The sequence below is a fragment of the Hemicordylus capensis genome, chromosome 4, assembly GCF_027244095.1.
Source record: "Hemicordylus capensis ecotype Gifberg chromosome 4, rHemCap1.1.pri, whole genome shotgun sequence".
Lineage (NCBI taxonomy): Eukaryota > Metazoa > Chordata > Lepidosauria > Squamata > Cordylidae > Hemicordylus > Hemicordylus capensis.
The window spans coordinates 210359860-210378867 of record NC_069660.1 but is presented as its reverse complement, the minus strand read 5'-3'; the positions used below and the strand labels follow the sequence as shown (position 1 = coordinate 210378867).

The 19008-nt window shown below is 45.8% G+C and overlaps 1 protein-coding gene across 1 annotated transcript in view; it reads right to left on the bottom strand.

The window, feature by feature from the left end:
• Positions 1-1324: 1324 nt before the first annotated feature.
• The window catches only part of LOC128323544 (uncharacterized), a 38048-nt gene continuing 20364 nt past the window's right edge, over positions 1325-19008 (bottom strand). The window contains exons 2-8 of the mRNA XM_053246856.1: positions 16738-16816; positions 15397-15515; positions 5372-5395; positions 4615-4643; positions 2906-3397; positions 2591-2821; positions 1325-1634 (exon numbers count right to left, since the gene is read on the bottom strand). Of these exons, the coding sequence (XP_053102831.1) occupies positions 1447-1634; positions 2591-2821; positions 2906-3397; positions 4615-4643; positions 5372-5395; positions 15397-15515; positions 16738-16816 (1162 nt within the window). The 3' untranslated portion in view covers positions 1325-1446. The remainder of the gene's footprint in view (positions 1635-2590; positions 2822-2905; positions 3398-4614; positions 4644-5371; positions 5396-15396; positions 15516-16737; positions 16817-19008) is intronic.

Below are 19008 nucleotides of genomic sequence, written 5' to 3'. Positions count from 1 at the left end.
GATGAGCATCAAGAGCAAACATGACTTTGTGCTTGACCATCTTTAAGAGCTCTTAGAGATGGTCAAGGACAGGCATTTGGTCAATGAGCTGTGTAGCTAAGATAGGCTCAAATGCAGCGTTTCCTGCATTGCTGTCTTATTTCATAGTCATATCAAATCTAGCATCTGCAGTGACAAGTGTTCCAATTCAGGCTTTCCTTCTCTCTCCTCTTGCAGAAAAATGGCCTGGAGGCTAAAAGTATATTCTCATTGCTGATCCTGCATTTGGGAGGGGGCCTGCTATGTAGAGTGCCTCTTCATTGTCTTTCCCTGAAGTATCAGCAGGGATGGATTGCCCGGGGTGGAGATCTGGTGCAGAGCTTCCATGATATAGAGGTCCTCTCCTGTCTCTTTGAGTTCTTTCCCCCATGTGTGGATTGCCCATACTTGGGAGATTGCTCATAGCAGGGATGGGATGTCCTGTCCAGAGTTTGCCTCTTTAGGTCCTTTTCTCTGAGTCTCAGCAGGGATGGAAGGCCCTGGGAGAGGGCCTAATACAGAGGTTGCTTCTTTTTGGTTCTTTCCTTGGAAGATCAGCAGGGCCAGAAGGCGCTGGGAGGAGGCAGATATGGATGTTGCCTTTTTTGTTCTCTACTGGAAGTGTCATGCTCTACAGAGAGCCTTTTCTTCCTGCAAAGGAAATGGGGGGGCACCTCCTAGCTGCTTCCCTAGGGCCATATCAGTCACTCAGCTTGACTCTTTGCCTGGATCCAAGCCTCCAGCTGCTGCTTTGGCTCTTGCTGGAAAATAAGGGGCCTGGAGAATAACGTTTGGCCTCCTTCCCATTTGGAACACTAGGCCTCGTTTCCATTATTCCTGCCACCCAGCAGCCCTGAGTGGTTCACCTAACCCAGGGCTGCACAACTTGGGCCTTCCAGCTGCTGTTGGGTTACAGCTCCCATAGTCACCAGTTGAACTAGCCAATAGTCAGGGTAGATGGGCAGTGTAGTCAAACAGCAGCTGGAGGGCTGGTGTTGTGCAGCCCTGCCCTAAATCAAGCTTCCCCTTCTGCATCACCATTCCATCCTCTTCCACAAGAGGCAGATCCCTCTTCAGGGCCAAAATCAGGCCTCCTAGTCATACATATTGGGGCAGACAAGCTCTGTATAAGCCTCCTGGCAAGGAGCAGTCTATCTTGAGCTACCTCTTGAACCTCTCAGAACATCTCTTGGCCCCAAGAGGACTGGCCATAGAGCCTTTTCTGTGGCTGGGTATGACCCAAAGACACTTTTACCCAACTCTGCCCAAAGAATATTCAAAGTAAGACAACTTTATTTTCTTTTAAATCAACTTTTTATTTTTAAGCAGTAAATATGCATGCTCTATTGCTGTTTTATCTCTACATCCTATCCTATCCAAACAAATGTTTAATATTTTTAAATTAAATATGCAACATTTTATTGCTACCTATGTATGAAGCACTGTCTGGTTTTGGTCTTTCTCTTTTTCCTCCTCAACATCCAGTTCCTTTGGAGGAACCAGGATCTCAATAGTGGCTTCCACACTTTCCAGTCTGCTCTGCAGTCTTCGGAGATCTCCCCTCAGTGCCTTGATGTTTTGCAAAAATTCCTGGCAGATAAGGAGGTGTCTTTGGCCTTGAAGGAAAGAAAACAAACAGGGTCAAGGGGCCTGTCCCCCACAATACCAGTCCCTGCACTGACTTCTAGTCCCTTGCCATGCCCATCATGGACTTCCCATTTCTACCTTGAAAACCCTCCATGGCTATGCCCCACCCTGTCCCTCTGCACGGATCCTCCCCCCTCCCCCAACTTGCACCCCGTCAGGTTGGTTTTTGCTCCTTCAGCTTCTGTCTTCAGCCACCTAGAGGTCTCCTGCTCTCTAAAACTACTCTTTTTCTTCTCCCTCGCTGACCCTTGGGTCTGGAACCGCCACTCATGTGGGCCCATGTCTCTCTCCTATCCTTCCAATGCAACCCACCTCCTCTGCGCAGCTTTTGGCTTAATGCCTCAGCAGAGGCAGCTCCATCAGCTTGAACTGAATGCCCCTTATGCTTTCCTCCTCTTCCTCACTTCTCTCTCCAAAGCCAAACTTTAGACTGTATGCTCCTGGTGGCCGGGAACTTTTGTCCATGTACATTGACGATGCTATAAGGAGGATTATGATAAGCACAATTGTATGTCATCCTCCTTGGTTTCTTGTTTCAGCCCAGCTTGAACTCAAAAGGGCTGATATTAGCATTCATATTATTAGCATTCATGAATTTAATATTCACATTCTGCTCTTCCTCAAGCAGCTCAAGGAGTTATACATGGTGTTTTTTTTCCTCCTAACAACCCTAAAAGTTAAGTTAGACTGCGGGACAAGTGACTGGCCCAAAGTCACCCAGTGAGGTTCATGGCTGAATGAGAATTCAAACCCGCATCTCCCTGGTCCTAAGGAGGTGCAGCTGAAATACATACACATCGTTCCCCACCTCAACTTCCTTCTCCTTCCTCTATTGCTTGCCCATCTCTGTTTTTAGACTATAAGTGTTTTAGATTGTAAAACAACAATGAGGATGGAAAAGGGATGCTGCCTCTGTGAGACTTACGGTCATTCAGCTGATGGAACTGCAAATTCATCAAACTCTGGAGAGTTTCTTTTACATCCTTGAGTTCCAGCTCTAGAGGATGTGGGGAAGGAGGAGGAGGGGAAGAGGGATGCAGGAGAAAAGAAGAGGTGGAGGCGGAGGGTGGGATGGAGCCAACTTCCAGCAAGGCAGAAGATAATGATGAACCGGACCCAGGGGGGTGGAGACCTGCAGCAGGGCCTTCAGGAACATCTGCAAGAGAGAAGAAGCAACAGGTGGTCAGATGCAAACACTGGCATACTACCTCACCCGCCATCACTTGCCCTCACTGCTCACCATGAGAAGCTGGAAGGGATCCTGGCATTGAAGTTGCCTCATTGAGTTTTCCCTCCAGAACATCAGTGTGGATGCGAGGTCCTGGAAAAGATCCTGGCATCGAGGTTTCCTCACTGAGCATTTCCTCCAGAGTATCAGTGGAAATGCGAGTTCCTGGAAGGAGTCCTGGCACCAAGGTTGCTTCATTGAGCTCTCTCCCCAGAATGTCATTGGTGATGCAAGGTTCTGGAAGGGATCTTGGCACCGACATTTCCTCATTGAGCTCTTGCTCCAGAATATCAGTGGGGACGCGAGGTTCTGGAAGGGATCCTAGCATTGAGGTTTCCTCATTGAGCTCTTTTCCCAGAATGTCAGTGGGGACATGAAGTCCTGGAAGGGGTCCTGGCACCAAGGTTGCCTCATTGGGCTCTTCCCCCAGAGGGTCCCCCAGAACATGGTGCAACATGGGTCCCCCAGGACATGGAGCAACATGGGTCGGATTTCTGGGATGACCTGAAAGAGAGGAAATAAAGCAGGAATCTGGAAATGAGGATGGCCCATTGCCCTGATAGAAATTGCCTCCCCTTTCTGCCTAGGTTAACCAGCTGGGATGCAGCCTGGGATTGTGGGTGAGGTGGTCCACCCAAGGAAACAAGCAAGGGATGAAGAGGAATATATTGCATAGCACTGGCAAGACAGCCCTCACCAACTACGCTTCAGAAGGGAGTGCAATGGCCAGGCTCTATCTGCTGAACATACCAATGCAGCTGCCTTCTACCAAGTCATACCCCTGGCTCACTTTGCCCTACTCTGGCTGACAGCCGCTCTTGGGCAGAAGCCTTTCCCTGGCTAGCTAGGATCCTTTAACAGAAGATGAAGAAGACTCAACCCAAGACCTTGTGCATGCAAAGCACTGGTTCCACTACTGGACTATGGGTCCTCTTTCCTCATACCTGTGAGGAAAGAGACTTCTCCTTTCAGAGTGGGAGCTGATGGTTTACAAGGACTAAACAATGCATTTGCTCTCTGGCTGAAGCAACAACCCCTAGTTACAGCCTTTTGACCTATGTGCGGGGGTAGGGGTGGGGCTTGAAAATCTGCCTGGATGCCATAAGCAGGAAGCATAGCTATGATCTGAGGAATGCAGGCCCAGCTCCGAGGGGCAGAAAACTGGGGTCAGAGAAAGAAAGAGTCTCTTTGGACTGATCTCAGAGCTCATTGGCCAGGAAATGTTGCCCTTGTTTGCAGGTGATCCTCCATTTCCATCTTAACCCATGTAATTGTCAAAAAAAGAGATGCTTTGGAAACAAGACACCAGCATTCTTTAGCTTCCTCTTCTCCAAGGCAAGGGGAACAAGGCCCAGAGGATGTCTTGGGGCTGGGTGTGGGTAAAAGGTTCTTGCAGGGCTTTTCCAGAAGTGCACCATCTCCAAGGGAGAATTACCAAACTGCCTGCCTGCTGCCACAGCCCTTTCCCCATCTTCTCCTAGAAGGGAGGGTATCCAGATGTGACTTGCCCAGGCCCCCTAGTCTCCTCCAACACTTTTGGCTGCAGCAAGTGCCAGCAGCAAAGGATAGAGGTGGATGAACCTGCCCTCCTGCCATTCATCCATCAGATGGACGTCTGCCTATCTCTCTCCATTGTCAAAGTGAAACAGGTCTCCAAGGAGACACTCCCTGGGGGGTTGAGGAGCCCTGAGAAGAAGCATGCACTCTTGTCATCCACTTACCAGTCTGTGCCCCCTCTTCATCTTCATCCCTGCAGAGATAAGGAGAAACATTCTTAGTAGCGAATCACAGGAAATTGAGGCGTCTCCCCAGTAATCCTAGGGGGTGCTGTGCCATCCCAAGCATGCCCTCACCCATAATCCTTCTAGAAGGCCCTGCTAATTTTGGATGATTCAATACTTGGAAGCAGTGAAAGTAATTGCTATTGAAAGTCACTCACTACATTTTGCTCAGATTGTTTTCACTTGGGGATTGACTGGTTGACAGGGCAGGGGGCAGACCCACTCTCGTAGTTTATAGATATGAGGCCAGCTTTCCCACCCCTCTCCAGAGAAGATTTCCAACTTTTTAGAAAGCCCCCCCCCCAAAAGGGGGACACTTCAGCTAAAAGAACATACATACGGTTTTGGTTTTTAAAATTTGAATAAGAGGGTTTAAATTTGTGACAACTCGAATCCCCGCCTGTATTTTCCCCAGACTATGGGAAACACTTATATCGGGCAGCAGCAATATAGGAAGCTGCTGAAAGGCATCATCTCACACTGCGCGGGAGATGGCAATGGTAAACCCCTCCTGTATTCTACCAAAGGCAACCACAGGACTGTGGTCACCAGGAGTCGACACCGACTCGATGGCACACTTTTACCTGGGTTTGGGCTATGTCAGAACAACCCCCACCCCCTCCACCCCCATCCCTTTAGCTGGCCACACCAGAGCCAAAAGCATTAAGAGGAGTCAAGAGGAAAAAAAGCAACTCACTTTGGTTCTGCCTCTGGGTGAGACCTATGGGAACATGAAAGAAGAAAAGGTTAGGCATGTTCTTGGAAATAACATGGGGGTTTTTTGGGGGGGCAGCTTTTGAAGTCAGCTTCAACTGGTGGGCAGGATTCCCCACCCCCCCAAAAAACCCCAAGTGGGCCCACAGGGGCCAGCCAGTAGCTCCTGGGTGCTACAGTTTCAGAGGTCTAGGACCTGTGAGCTTAAGAAATACAGTGGAAATCAGCCCAGCAAGTGACCTTCGAGGGCCACCTGCATTTCAAGGAGAAGCTGTGTGGTATGAGTACTGGTGGTGAACTTGTGACCACTGAAGTTCACATAGGGAGCACAACCGCATGTAAAACAATGGAAGGGCATCTTTAAAAACCAAGTCCAGGCAGCCATTAGATTTTGCTTCCCCATCATGCCGGAGACTTACCTACAGTTCACCCATGACCAGCAGCCATCCATTCTGACAGCTAAGATGATAAGCTGATGATAAACTGACAGCCAAAGACAGCCAACTTATCAAAGATGCTGCAGCTTATCTAGAATGCTGCCAAGTGAGCCTCCTGCAGAATCCTCGCAGGTCTCCAAGGGGAACCATGACGGCAGAATTCTGTGGCTGATTGTGAGATCGCAAGATCAGTTACTGGCCACGCTGGTTCTGGTTTGAATCCAAACACTGTCTTGATTGTCAGCTTAAAGTGTCAAAGCACCAGGGGAGAGTCACCCCTGTCCTGCCCTCCCTGCTCCCCACATGTTTTCCACCTAATCACTTGCTGAAGTCCCTTAGCTAGGAAATCCCTCACATCACATTTAGCACTAAGGCCCGTCTCTGTTCAGAATACACAAAAAAGAAAGCCAATTAACTTGTGGAACTAGGTGTGGTGATGATCTCTGGCTTAGATGGGTTTGAAAGGGGGTTAGAAACATTCATGGAGGAGGAGAGGCCCCTCTGTGGCACTTAGTCAGGATGGCTATAGAGAACCTCCAGGTGCACAGGCTGAATCCCAGATGCTGGGGACATGCAATGGGTGTGGCTGTTGCCTTTGCACTCTTTCATGAGTTACAGAGGACTCAGATGTTACAGAGGACTCAGGCAGGTTTATTATAAACCTGCACTAGCAGTGGCTGCAGCCCACCCCTATCCACAAGCATCCCCTTCCTTCAGCATTTGCTAACAGAAGGGAAGAGGCAAATGAATAGAAAGTGACAGAGAGGGAAGGAGGGGGAAATGAGAAGGACAAAGAAAGAGGGGAAGCAAGAAAAATGATGGTGCCTCACAAAGAATGAGCGAGAGAAACAGAAGGCTGTAATGTACTTCTTGTATAAGGTTATGAAATGGAAAACAAACAATATTCAATATCTTGTTTCACACACACCCCTCCTCCTCTGTTACTTCTTAGGCAACAACCCTTATTAAACTCCATAGGCCCAACTGCACAACATCTTAGTATCCACTGCACTTTTTTAAAAAAATGCACTGCATAGAATGCACCCAGCTGCACATCAAAATGAACCTTGGACTAAGGGACCGCCTATTTGGCCTCCCCAAAGACCCACCACGGCAGCTCATGGCCCCACAGTGGATCGATGAATCCTCCCAAGGATGCTACTCTTACATTTTTAGGGGATAGGCCAGGAGCATTCTAGCCATTGCTCCCTTATAGCTATTATTTTTGCCACTGTTTTAAAACCACATGTTGTTGTTGTTGGAAGTGCTTTTGCTTAATGTTTTGCTGACATTCTGTCAGCTGGTATGTATCCTTCACTTCCTGCCCCTCTGGCTGCTGCTGCCACCAACAGCACTGCAATTACTCTCCAGTATATTGTTTTATCAGTCACCTTAAATGGCGCAGTGGGGAATGCTTGACTAACAAGCAGAAGGTTGTCGGTTCGAATCTCCACTGGTACTATATCGGGCAGCAATGATATAGGAAGGTGCTGAAAGGCATCGTCTCATACTGCACAGGAGGAGGCAATGGTAAGCCCCTCCTGTATTCTACCAAAAGAAAACTACAGGGCTCTGTGGGCGCCAGGAGTCGAAATGCCCAATATAGGTGTTTACTATAGTCTGGGAAACATACCAGTGGGGATTTGAACTGGCAATCTTCTGCTTGTTAGTCAAGCATTTCCCCTCTGCACCACTTAAGGTGGAGTAGTCACTATAATCGGGCTCCATTTGGTACTATGGTCGGTCAGAAAGCTTTCCCACTGGAGAAAAACAGGAGAGAGCCCACCGGGAGCTTTCATAACACATTGTTTACATGGGTTGAGAGGTTTTGTCCAATAAAGACTGTTGTTTGGGGTAGGCTGTGGTGGGCAGTCATGTTAAAGAACTCAAGTTGGTTTGAAAAGTTGTATAATTAGTTATGTTTGTGTAATATTAGGATTGATTTGACTACTAGTTCTAAGGCAAGTATTAGGCCCAAGACTGTAACAATTATTGTGGAGAACTTTGTTATGGGGGCTATAGTTATTGTTGTGGTTTGGTTGGTTGAATTGTTAGTGAAATCAAAAGGCCTGCTGCAGTGCTTCTTACCTTAGCAACAAAAGAATGCATGATATACATAGGATACAATATGTTCAATTATACATACATATTCACCCAGTATGTAGGGTGGAGGGGAGTGGGGGAGGAATGTATGTAGTGGGGGGGGGAGTAAAAAGTCAGCGGAGGGTGGGGGAAGGAGAAAGCTCACCAGCTGAAGCTTTCTCCGCAGTGCTTATATTGCTTTTGTTTTTTTAGGGAGGAAAGGTTTTAGCAATGCCCCACTTGCAGCTCCACCCACCATCATTGGCACCACCCACTTTGGCTTCACCCATCACTTGACCTGCATGCCACTCACCCAATCTCAGGAGTCCCCAATGTCTACAGTGGCTGGCAGTGGCACTAATCTAACTGGCTGACATACTGCACAATGCCTTGTAATGGAACGTGTGCATAGTTGCGTGAGAGTGCAGTTGTGCAAAACACAAGAATTGCACAAATGCAGTTGCATGGCAGGTGGCCATTAATTCCAATGGCCATTCATTGCACAACTGCATTTGCACAATTGTTGCATTTTGTGTTTGTGCAACTGTTCCTGGATCCCTAGGCATGATGGAGGAGAGTCCAGAGCTGGAGCAGGGGTCTAGATTTGACTGCTGGGTCACCCAAGACCCCACACTCCTCAGAAAGAATGTCTGCAAAAGGGCCAAGCTCCAGCTTGGTAGTAACCATAGGATCCTCAGTGCTGAAAAGGAGAAGACCACGTCATGGTCCAAGAGCAAGTATGGCTGGATCCTGACAGTAAGTACTCTGGGCCCAAATGAGGACTGATAACTTTGGAAGGGAATCATATTGTGTGAGCAGCACAGAAGGCAGCTAGTTCTTTCAAAACCAATAAGGGATAAGAGTCAGTACTCCATGGGGGTGTGTGAGCTATGTATTAAAGATATGCATCCAGCATGCTTTCCCTCTTACCACAGCTTGTTTCTTAATCTTCCTTTCTCACATATCTATTAGGCATGTGCAAACAGGTTCGATGTCGAATAGGTTCAACATCGAACCTGTTCAGTTCAAGAATCAGATATCAAACCGAACCCAACCCCCCGCCCAATTCAGTTTGCTACTGGACCCCCTGGCCATTTTGGGGGTGGGGGATGGGGTTCGTGAGTTTACAAAAATAACCATGACGCAGCCACGCAGAGGCCCATTTGGCATGGGCAACAGAGGACAGGCCCGAAACAGGCTGAAGACCGCCCGAACCGGGTGATTTGTACATAAATGGAGGCTGACATGGGGGAGGGGGAACTTCTGGAGACACCCCCCACCCCATGGCTGAATCTAAGCCCCTGGACTGGGTGGCAGTAAGTAAAATTTAATTTTTAAAAGTTTTTTTAAAAATTTAATCTCACGAACCCCCGCAAACTGAACCAAACCAGGGAGGGTGTTCGGGGGTGGTGGTGGTGCCAAAACTGAACATGCCTGGTCCAGTTCAAGTCTGGTCTGAACTCGAACCAGACTTGGCAACCTAGTTTTGTGCACACACCCCTAATATCTATTAGTCACAATGAATACAGAATAAATCCTCCTAAAAAGGATGCAATAAAATATGGTTGACATAAAAATTGCAAATCTATTTCTTGTTGAGTCTTGGAATCCCTCATTCAATACATTACTGGGGAATAATGTTCTTCAACCTGTGCTAGAAATAGCCATGGACTGTACTCTTTTAAGCTTGGCAGTTCAAAAGCTACAGTAGTATATTTCACCTCTCAGAAATAGCTACATTCCACAGGCTTGTGCTCCAAGAATTGCTATTTTAATTTATGTTACTATCTAAATAGTGGGAATACTCCTGCATCTGATACAGAGACCATTAAAAAATAACCTTTAAAAATATGAAGAAACACACAATTATTCCAAACGTAAGTGTGGAACCCAGATCCTCTGAAATAAATGAGAAGGGATTACATTGCCAGTTATTTCAACAAGAAGTTGTTTCCCCCTATAAGCACTCCTTTCAGTTTGATCCCCAAACCAACAAAAGTAATACCCATACACCAAATACTCTGGCACATTATATTGACATAAGCTTCATTTTAAAAAGTGAAACTTGCTTCTGAATATTTAGGATGCAATAAAACAAAATCTGAGAAAAATGCAGAAAGTAAGGAATAGATAGATAGATAGCTTTATTTTGGTCATTGACCAGCAATAATAATCAGACAACTACCACCAACAGTAATCAGGTGGTGAGTTCTTTGTGAATTTTACAAACTATGTAACAGAACTTGGTCACATTCCAAGACACTGAGTCTTTAAAATCTGACAACAAATAATCTAAATATAACTCATTGGTGTGGTGTATTGGCACCGGTGGCCAGCCGGTGTCCAAAAGGTTTTTGGGATTCGGAGGCAATAAGCTCAAACCAGTGAAAATGCCAAAGAGGTTTTATTAGACAAAGCTGAGTAATGTTCTAAAGAGGATTACAGAACAAAAGATAAAGCATATGTCCCTGATCTGACGTGAACTTTTTCACTGAGGAACTCCCTTGACGACAAAAAGGACGTGGCCCCTGTAATGCCAGCTGGTGCATAGCACCTTCCCAGATCTCGGTCTACGCTGAAGCTCCAGATTACTGGGGTATCTGTGTGTCTTTCTTATACTGTTACAACTCTCATAAGCAGCACCAAGAAAGGGGCTGTTGGCCTCCTTATCAGTGTTGGGGAGTATCTCTGGTGAGAGATACCCTTCTATTACAGCAGAGTGCACAGAGGCAAAGCACAGCGGAGTCTGACCAGGCATGCGTGTCTGCTAAGATCCAAAAGAAACTTGGAGCCAGTTCATAGTTTCAAATCAATATGAGGAGTCTTTATTGGAGAACATCATTCTAGATAGGAAAGTGGAGAGATAGTCTCTCTAATCTAGCTAGCTAGCAGATGCTGTCTGCATCTCTGTGCACACATGGTGCAGAGAGATGCAAGCGCGTGTGTTAGGGAGAAGAGAGGAAGGAAGAAGGCAGGCAGGCAGGTAGGCAGGCAGGCAGGAAGTCCCTGAGAGTAGCAATCTACATATCAAAGGGATAGTGTCAGAGCAGTAAAGAGGAGCAATGACCAATGCCTTGAGCCCTCTAGCCTTCTGAATCACTAGTCTGTCCCCCTCTGTCATTGAGGCATGAGACAGCGCAGAGTCCTTCACTTCCAACAAGCAGTAGCCTGACCGAGACCAATGCACTTGGCCAGCAGCCAGGTGGGTGATTAACACATATGTTTTAAGTAAACCTTATCCGTGCCTAGCTGTACTACTTGGCATAGTAATATAAACTCAAAATATGAATACAGGAAACCAGGTGTATATACAGTTTTCAATAAAAAACAGGAGTACAAGGTTACTAAAGTTTAAGGCTAGAGAGGCTTAGAATAAATCTTTTAAATTCTATTCATTCATTCATTCATTCATTCATTCATTCATTCATCACATTTATATACCACCCAAGCTTTCTTCTCTGGGCGTTTAAATGCATGGATATAAGCAGTGTATAGAAGTCTACATGTGCAGAGGGTAAAAGTGGATCACACCACTAGGCCTCTTCGCCATATCTCCCGTAGTGCCACTACAGTGTGGCCAGGAAATTCCATTAAAAAAGAAATAAAATTAATTCAAAAGAATAAATTTTATATTTTCTATGAAGCCCATGATGCTGTCATTCTTGATATCAAATTCTCTTGATACTGGATAAAATGATTAAGGGAACAATGCAGCCAGGAACCAAAATCCTATTTCTTAATGCCAAAGAATAGAGTTACAGTGTTCTGTAGTCTAAAGCTCAGCATATATTTTATTAGAAGGAAAAGCTGACATCCAGACAAACCCTGAGTGCACTGAAAAATATTCTGCATGTGAAACTGGAAGGGAACAACTTCTAACAATCTCTCCTTTCCTCTGCTGCTGCCTGTGCTTCCTAAATATATGTCCCTGAGGGTAGGGATGTGTGAACTGGCTCGAGGTTGAGCCGGTTCCACGTTAAACCGGGTCTGTTTGAAGGCTTGCCCTCGAGCCAAATAGGGCCCAGTTCAGTTTGGTTCAACTCAACCTCAATATAACCCCCCGCCCCCCGGGCCAGGTCGGGGGCTCTAAAATGAAAAATAATTTAAACTTAAAAAAAAGAAAACTTACTGCCCAGTCTGGCAGCCTCTGGCGGGTGCTGCCACGGCTATGGGTGGGTGGGTCTCCAATGGTTCCTGCTCCCCCTGCCAACCTCCCCCAACTTTTTAAGGCCAATTTGGCTTGTTTACTGGCCTTTTTGGCCCTACCTTGTTCACGGTGGCCATTTTTGGTGCTGCGTGTGTGCACTAACCACTTCTGTGCCCGGGACTCAGGCACATAAATGGCCAGTGTGCATGCATGGCAGCCTTCTAAATGGTTACCACGAGCAGAGGCGCCCTTACCCCTGGACTTCGGGGCCAAAGTCCAGGTCCTCCACACCCCCTGGAGCCCCCTAAATCCTCTTTAGTCTGTCACAGGTGGTGTGGTCGCCTAGCCAAGCACGATGATACTTAATTAGGTCCAAGCTCCAAAATTACCTAGGTGCACCTCTGGCAGGGAGAGGGCAAAAAAGGCCAGTAAATGGGCCGAATCAGCCCTAAAAAGACCGGGGGGAGGCTGGTGGGGGGAGCGGGAGCCATTGAAGACCCCCCTGCAGCTTTGGCAGCACTGAGGCGGCTGGACCGGGCAATAAGTTTTCTTTTGAAAAAAATTAGAACGTGCCCCTCCTTCGAGCTCGGCCCGAACTGGTTCAGCTTTGAGTGAAACTGGGGCCCAGCTCAATGTGCATGGAATCAAACCAGGTCCAGTTTGGTTCGAGTCTGGTTTGATTTGAACTGAACCGAGCGTCCCGGTTCCATGCACACCCCTTCCTGAGGGTCTGCAACCCTGAGGGATATAATTTTGGGAGCCACAGTGGGTTACTCCTTGCTGTTACTCCCCTGCAACTGGTACTCAGAGGCATCCTGCCTTTGAGGCTGGAGGTGGCCTATAGCCCTCCAACTAGTAGCCTATGATAGACCTCTCTTCCATGAAGTTATCCAAGCCCCTCTTAAAGCCACCCAGGTTGTTGGCTATCACCACATCTTGTGGCAGAGGATTCCACAAGTTGATTATGCGTTGTGTGAAAAAGTACTTCTGTTTGTTGGTCCTAGATTTCCTGGCAATCAATTTCATGGGATGACCCCTGGTTCTAGTGTTATGTGAGCGGGAGAAGAATTTCTGTCTATCCACTTTCTCCACACCATGCATGATTTTATAGACCTCTATCATGACTCCCCGCAGTTGTCTTTTTTCTAAACTAAGAAGCCCTAGGTGTTGTAGCCTTGCCTCATAAGAAAGGTGCTCTAGGCCCCTGATCATCTTGGTTGCCCTGTTCTGCACCTTTTCCAGTTCTACAATGTCCTTTTTTAGATGTGGTGACCAGAATTGTAAGCAGTACTCCAGGTGTGGCCACACCATTGTTTTGTATAAGGGCATGATAATATTAGCAGTTTTATTTTCAATACCCTTCCTAATGATCCCTAGCATGGAATTGGCCTTTTTCACAGCTGCCTCACTTTTAACAAGCTGTCCACCATGACCCCAAGATCCCTCTCCTGGTCAGTCACCGACAGCTCAGATCCCATCAGTGTATACTTGAAGCTGGGGTTTTTCATCCCAATGTGCATCACTTTATACTTGCCAACATTGAACCGCATTTGCCACTTTGTCACCCACTCACCCAGTTTGGAGAGATCCTTTTGGAGCTCCTCACAATCCATTTTGGATTTCACTACCCGAAAGAGTTTGGTAGCAATAGCAATAGCACTTACATTTATATACCGCTTTATAGCCGGAGCTCTCTAAGCGGTTTACAATGATTTAGCATATTGCCCCCAACATTCTGGGTACTCATTTTACCGACCTCAGAAGGATGGAAGGCTGAGTCAACCTTGAGCCCCTGGTCAGGATCGAACTTGTAACCTTCTGGTTACAGGGCGGCAGTTTTACCACTGCACCACCAGGGGCTCTGGTATCATCTGCAAATCTGGCCACCTCGCTGCTTATCCCTACTTCTAGATCACTTGTGAATAAAGCAAATAATTTCTACTAATTATAATCAAACAATGATGTGAATCATATTATCAATAGCATATATATATATATATATATATGTTCAAATTTTCCTGACTAAATTTCCTATTCTAGATTCTTATACTTTTGCTTAATTCACTACTAAATTCCATTCATGCCTTAATTTCTAATTTCTTAGTTTAATTGTTACACCAGTTTTACTCATTATCTTTACCAGATTTTACAGTGCCACTCTTGTAACGTAGGTAGCATACTTCACTTCCAGTATTTAGCTACTAGCACTTTTGCTGCAGCTAAGTAGTTACTCACAAAGCCGTCTGTCTACTTTTTGTGAGGAGCCTCTTGGGCCATTAAGTAAAAAAACTTTGCAATTTGAGTTCAGTTTCAAAGATGCTTTGTACCACACATACCCAAAACTATGGTGCCGTACAATGCCCCCCATTGTGTGCATGGCATCTCCAGCAGCGGGCTGTGTGGTACGTAATACCACCAAAAGATCACTTTTATATTATTCCCTTTAACTGCAGTATCTGATAGGACAAATTAATTTCAATGGGTGTGGTTAACTTTCTCTGATTGTGCCCCTGATTAGATATTGTACAGGAGCATAGCTGCTCTCATTAGATTCACCAAAAGACAATGTAGTGGCCACACTTATCTGGAGAAATTAAGTTAAAATTATGCTAATCTGAAGCAACAACAGAAATCAAGGAAAGGCATTTTTACTTCACTCCACAAAAAAGTGCTTTTATTCCCAGTTACACACACACACAGACAAAACTGCTGAACTTTCCAAGAAAATGCTCCATTAGACTATGACCGAGAGTATACAGTTTCAGAGCCCAGAAGGGAATTTTGCAAAGTTACAAGCAATTGAACATTTGAACATCTACAGTACAATTAATTGTGAGCCTGGAAAATGTGCATTTCAGATAATTAAATATGCTCAGTATGACATTTCCAAATGATCATAACATTAAGTGTAACTCTTTTGCTTTTCAGGCTTTGAAAGTAAATACTCCTCATTAAAGATTTGAGAATCTCATTTTCTTTCATGGTGTTAGGAAAGAACACCTTTACTTTGGACTGTCTAGCATGATTTTTTTAAAGTGTATTCGAAACTATTTTGAGTGAGCCAGAGGGATAGCTGTAATTGAGCAGATGGGTTCAAAGAACCTGGGCCGCCCAGCTCCACCCTCCCTATTTTCTTCATTGTCTCCCTTACTCCGAGGGGCCTCTGAGGAGAGGGTGCACACAGGACCCCTATCCCCTAGCTATACCCCTGGAGTGAACTTTAAAAGAAGATACCACCATTTGCTTCAAGATCTTGAATGGACTTCTGACAGACTGTGGGAGGGACAGTTTCATCTGCTGAAGATCTCCGTGGCACCGGAAATTTCAATCAGTTTCTCTTACCCTAACAAGTACCCAGTAGTCTGATCTCCCAGTAGTCTGATGCTTCCATGAGGATCCCGGACAATGGGCAGATATATTCTCTGCAGGCAACAGCTGAGGTCAGACTGCAAACAGGCAGCCTGTAACAAGGAGAGAAGCAGATAAGGGAAGATCAGAGCCAGGGCTGAGGAAGCCATATTTATTTTATTTTTTACATTTAAATCCCACTTTTCCTCCACAGATTTCCTCCACAGGCATACTAGGCCTGTGCAAAGCTTCAGCTACCCTAAGTCAAATACTTGCACCACCTGCTCGCCGCCATGTAGAGGCAACCGTTCTCACTTATCGCCCTCCACGCAGTGTTGTGCAATGCATTACTCAGTGCCAGTAAGGCCTTTTAAAGAGAAACTGAGCCCTATTGAGCCCCCATGACATCTGAAAAGCTGCACAAGGAGTGCTAAGAATCCTTCCCACTTCTTTTCACTCCACTTTCCACTGCTCCCTGCATGCCTTCCCAGACATCACTGGGTTTTGGCAGTGAAAACCTGCCTGGAGGCAATCAGCAGGAGTGGTCGCCTCTGCATTGTCCCAGGAGAGTGTTGGGAAATATTCCATTTTGCATATTCAGGGCCGAAGCTTTGCACAGGCCCAATGCATGCTCTCTTCAACAACATTTCACAGATCACTCTTGTGTACCTCCGTTACACCAAGGACCACAATCTAGATGCCTACTCCTTGAGTACTGTATCACAAAGGTTATTTTCTATTGGCTACATTCCATATTGATTTCTTCTGCAATAGTTTATGGCTTCTGGTCCATTCTGTGTAAGTAAACTGACCCTAGCAGGGTTGTTTTTTTTGTTGTTGTTGTTTTGTATAATCAAACAAGTAAGTTTTAATAGAATGCTGATGTTCACAGTAGATCTGGTTGCATTTTGAGTATCTAAAACTATGCATAGTAGCATACATACACTGAAGCATCCATAACTACACATTCACCAAAATTTCTTCTCTGGCTAAGGGGAGGAGATGAAATGTAAACAGCCCACTGGCATTTTGTATCCGCATTTGTAGATTTACATAAAGATTTGCATAAAGATGTATCTGCCCCTCTGCCCCTCCCACCCTTCAGAGATTTAACTTCAACAGACCTAGGGAGGAGCTGAAACCAGAATCACTCTGATGCACCTGTGTACACATCAAAGAAATGTTTAAAAGGTTATTCTTACCCACACAGCTTCTCAAAACGTAAAATAGAGAGAAAATAAGATCAGAGAGAAGCACCAGAAAATAAGGATTGTCCCTTATCAGTAAGGACAATTTGAATGTCTGGGACCAGTAGAAAATTCATGACTTGTTCACCATAATTACAATGCAGGACTGAATTGTGACCTGATGAAGGGTTATATTCCACTCCCAGCCAATCAGGATCCAGGATATCCTGGAAGGGGTCAACGAAAGACAAGCCTAGTGAGTACGTAACTCAGCCTTGTAGGCTGGCCTGCTCACTAACAACACTATGAGGTCATTCACACTGTGAGCCTATTCCCACGATCACTGGAAAATGGGCTAAGGGAGCCTAGCCTGCTTTCCAGTGATCATCGGAACCACCAGGCTCGCAGGCAAGCTCTGTGATTCCAAAGCGGCTAGCTTGCCTAAATTCCCCTCCCCTTAAATGAGGTTAATGGAGCGAGCGTGGGTTTTTGTTTTGTTTGTTTTTTCGTGTGCCACCGCGGCACGTAGCAACACATGAGTAGACCCCCCAACCCCGAGGCTCCCCATCTCGGTTGTCCCCCCAAGCGAGCACATGGGGCATCCTGGGACTTCTGGGGACTAAGCGGCCCCCGGTCCCCACAGTCCCCACTGGCTCCGTGATGGAGCCGGTAGTCGTGTGGGCAGCCAATTCAGCCGCCCAGGGCTGCAGGCCTGATTGTCTGTAGGGAGAGTAGGCTAAGCCCGGTCTCCCTGCAGAGCCCGGTAAGGCGCTTCACACTAATCATGTGAAATGTCTCCGAGTGTGCTCCCAATTTTTGGTTGTGTGGAAGCAAGGTAGGAGGGAAACCTGGGTAGAAGTGATTGTGTGGAAGCAAGGCAGGAGGAAAACCTGGATAGCTTTTGCTCCAACCTTGCTTTCACACAATCACTTCTACCCAGGTTTTCCTCCTACCTTGCTTCCACATAACCAAAAATAGGGAGCACACATTGCTCCCCAACCCAGGTAGAACTTCATTATGACCGCACAATCTGAACCTAGATACTTAGTTTTCGTTCCCTGGGTTCCCTTAATGCTCCACTGAAGCTCAGTCTTGCAGTTAGAGTCTATGATAAGCATTTCCCAAAACTGCTGATTGTGAATGAATAGGTATCTAACAGGAAAACCTATTGAAATAAAGTTTGCTTATTTATAATTTATTATTTAAATAAATATTATTCATTCATTCATTCATTCATTCATTTCTATACCACCCTTCCAAAATGGCTCAGGGCAGTTTGCATTAAAACAAAACAATTAAAATCAATTAGCAGTTAAAAACAGAGGTTGTAAAACACCACCATAAAACAATAGCAGTCAAAACATTCAAAACAGATTAAAAACCCTGAAAAACCAGGTTAATTAAAACCATTTGCAACAATTTAAAAACCCTGGAAGGCCAGGCCAAAGAGATAGGTTCTGAGGGCTCTCCTGAAGGCCAATAAAGAATTCTGATTACAGATTTTGGCAGGGAGTGCATTCCACAACAAAGCCGCAGCTACAGAGAAGGCCCACCTCTGAGTCGCCACAAGAGACACCAGTGGTAGCTGGAGATGGACCTCCTCAGATGACCTTAACATGTGGTGGGGATCATGAAGAAGAAGGTGCTCTCTAAGGTAACCTGGACCTAAGCCATTCAGTGCTTTAAAGGTAATAACCAGCACTTTGTATTTTGCCTGGAAACATATCAGCAGCCAGTGCAACTGTTTCAAAAAGGGCATAATAATAATAGTATGGTCTCTCCAGGTTTCCCCAGAGACCAATCCGGCTGCTGCATTTTGAACTAACTGAAGTTTCCGAACTTCGAACAAAGGCAGCCCCACATAGAGCGCATTGCAATAGTCAAGCCTGGAGGTTACCAGCTGGTGCACCAATATGCTTCATTAATACTGCATCTCTCCAGAATTAGTGTGTTTGGACTGCTGAAGTGTGTTTTAGTTGCAGCGAACTAAAGGCCACTTCATGCATGACTGTTTTCTACAATCTCACTTCTACATTAGTGGTTTGTGTTCAGAGAGAAACAGAGAGAGAGATGTTTGTGTGACGTTATTCACACAGGTCCACATGCATTTTACTGACACAGGACAGATATCAATGTTGGAAGTCACTCTGTGTGAAAAGTCCTTGTGGTGCCCTGTTATGGTCCATATTACACATGGGATTAAAGTGGTTCAAAGGTCCCATGTCACCAGATTGGATTGCAGCTACATGAAAATACCCTATCAATGATAATAAATCAGAGCCATAGATTGCTAACCTCTGTCATAAATTATCACAGCTGAGATCAAACTACAGCTCTCCCCACACACCCCATTGTCTCCTGTATTTATATTTAGAATGCAAGCTCTGCAGCAGGGACGAGGGACCTGTATTTTGCTTAT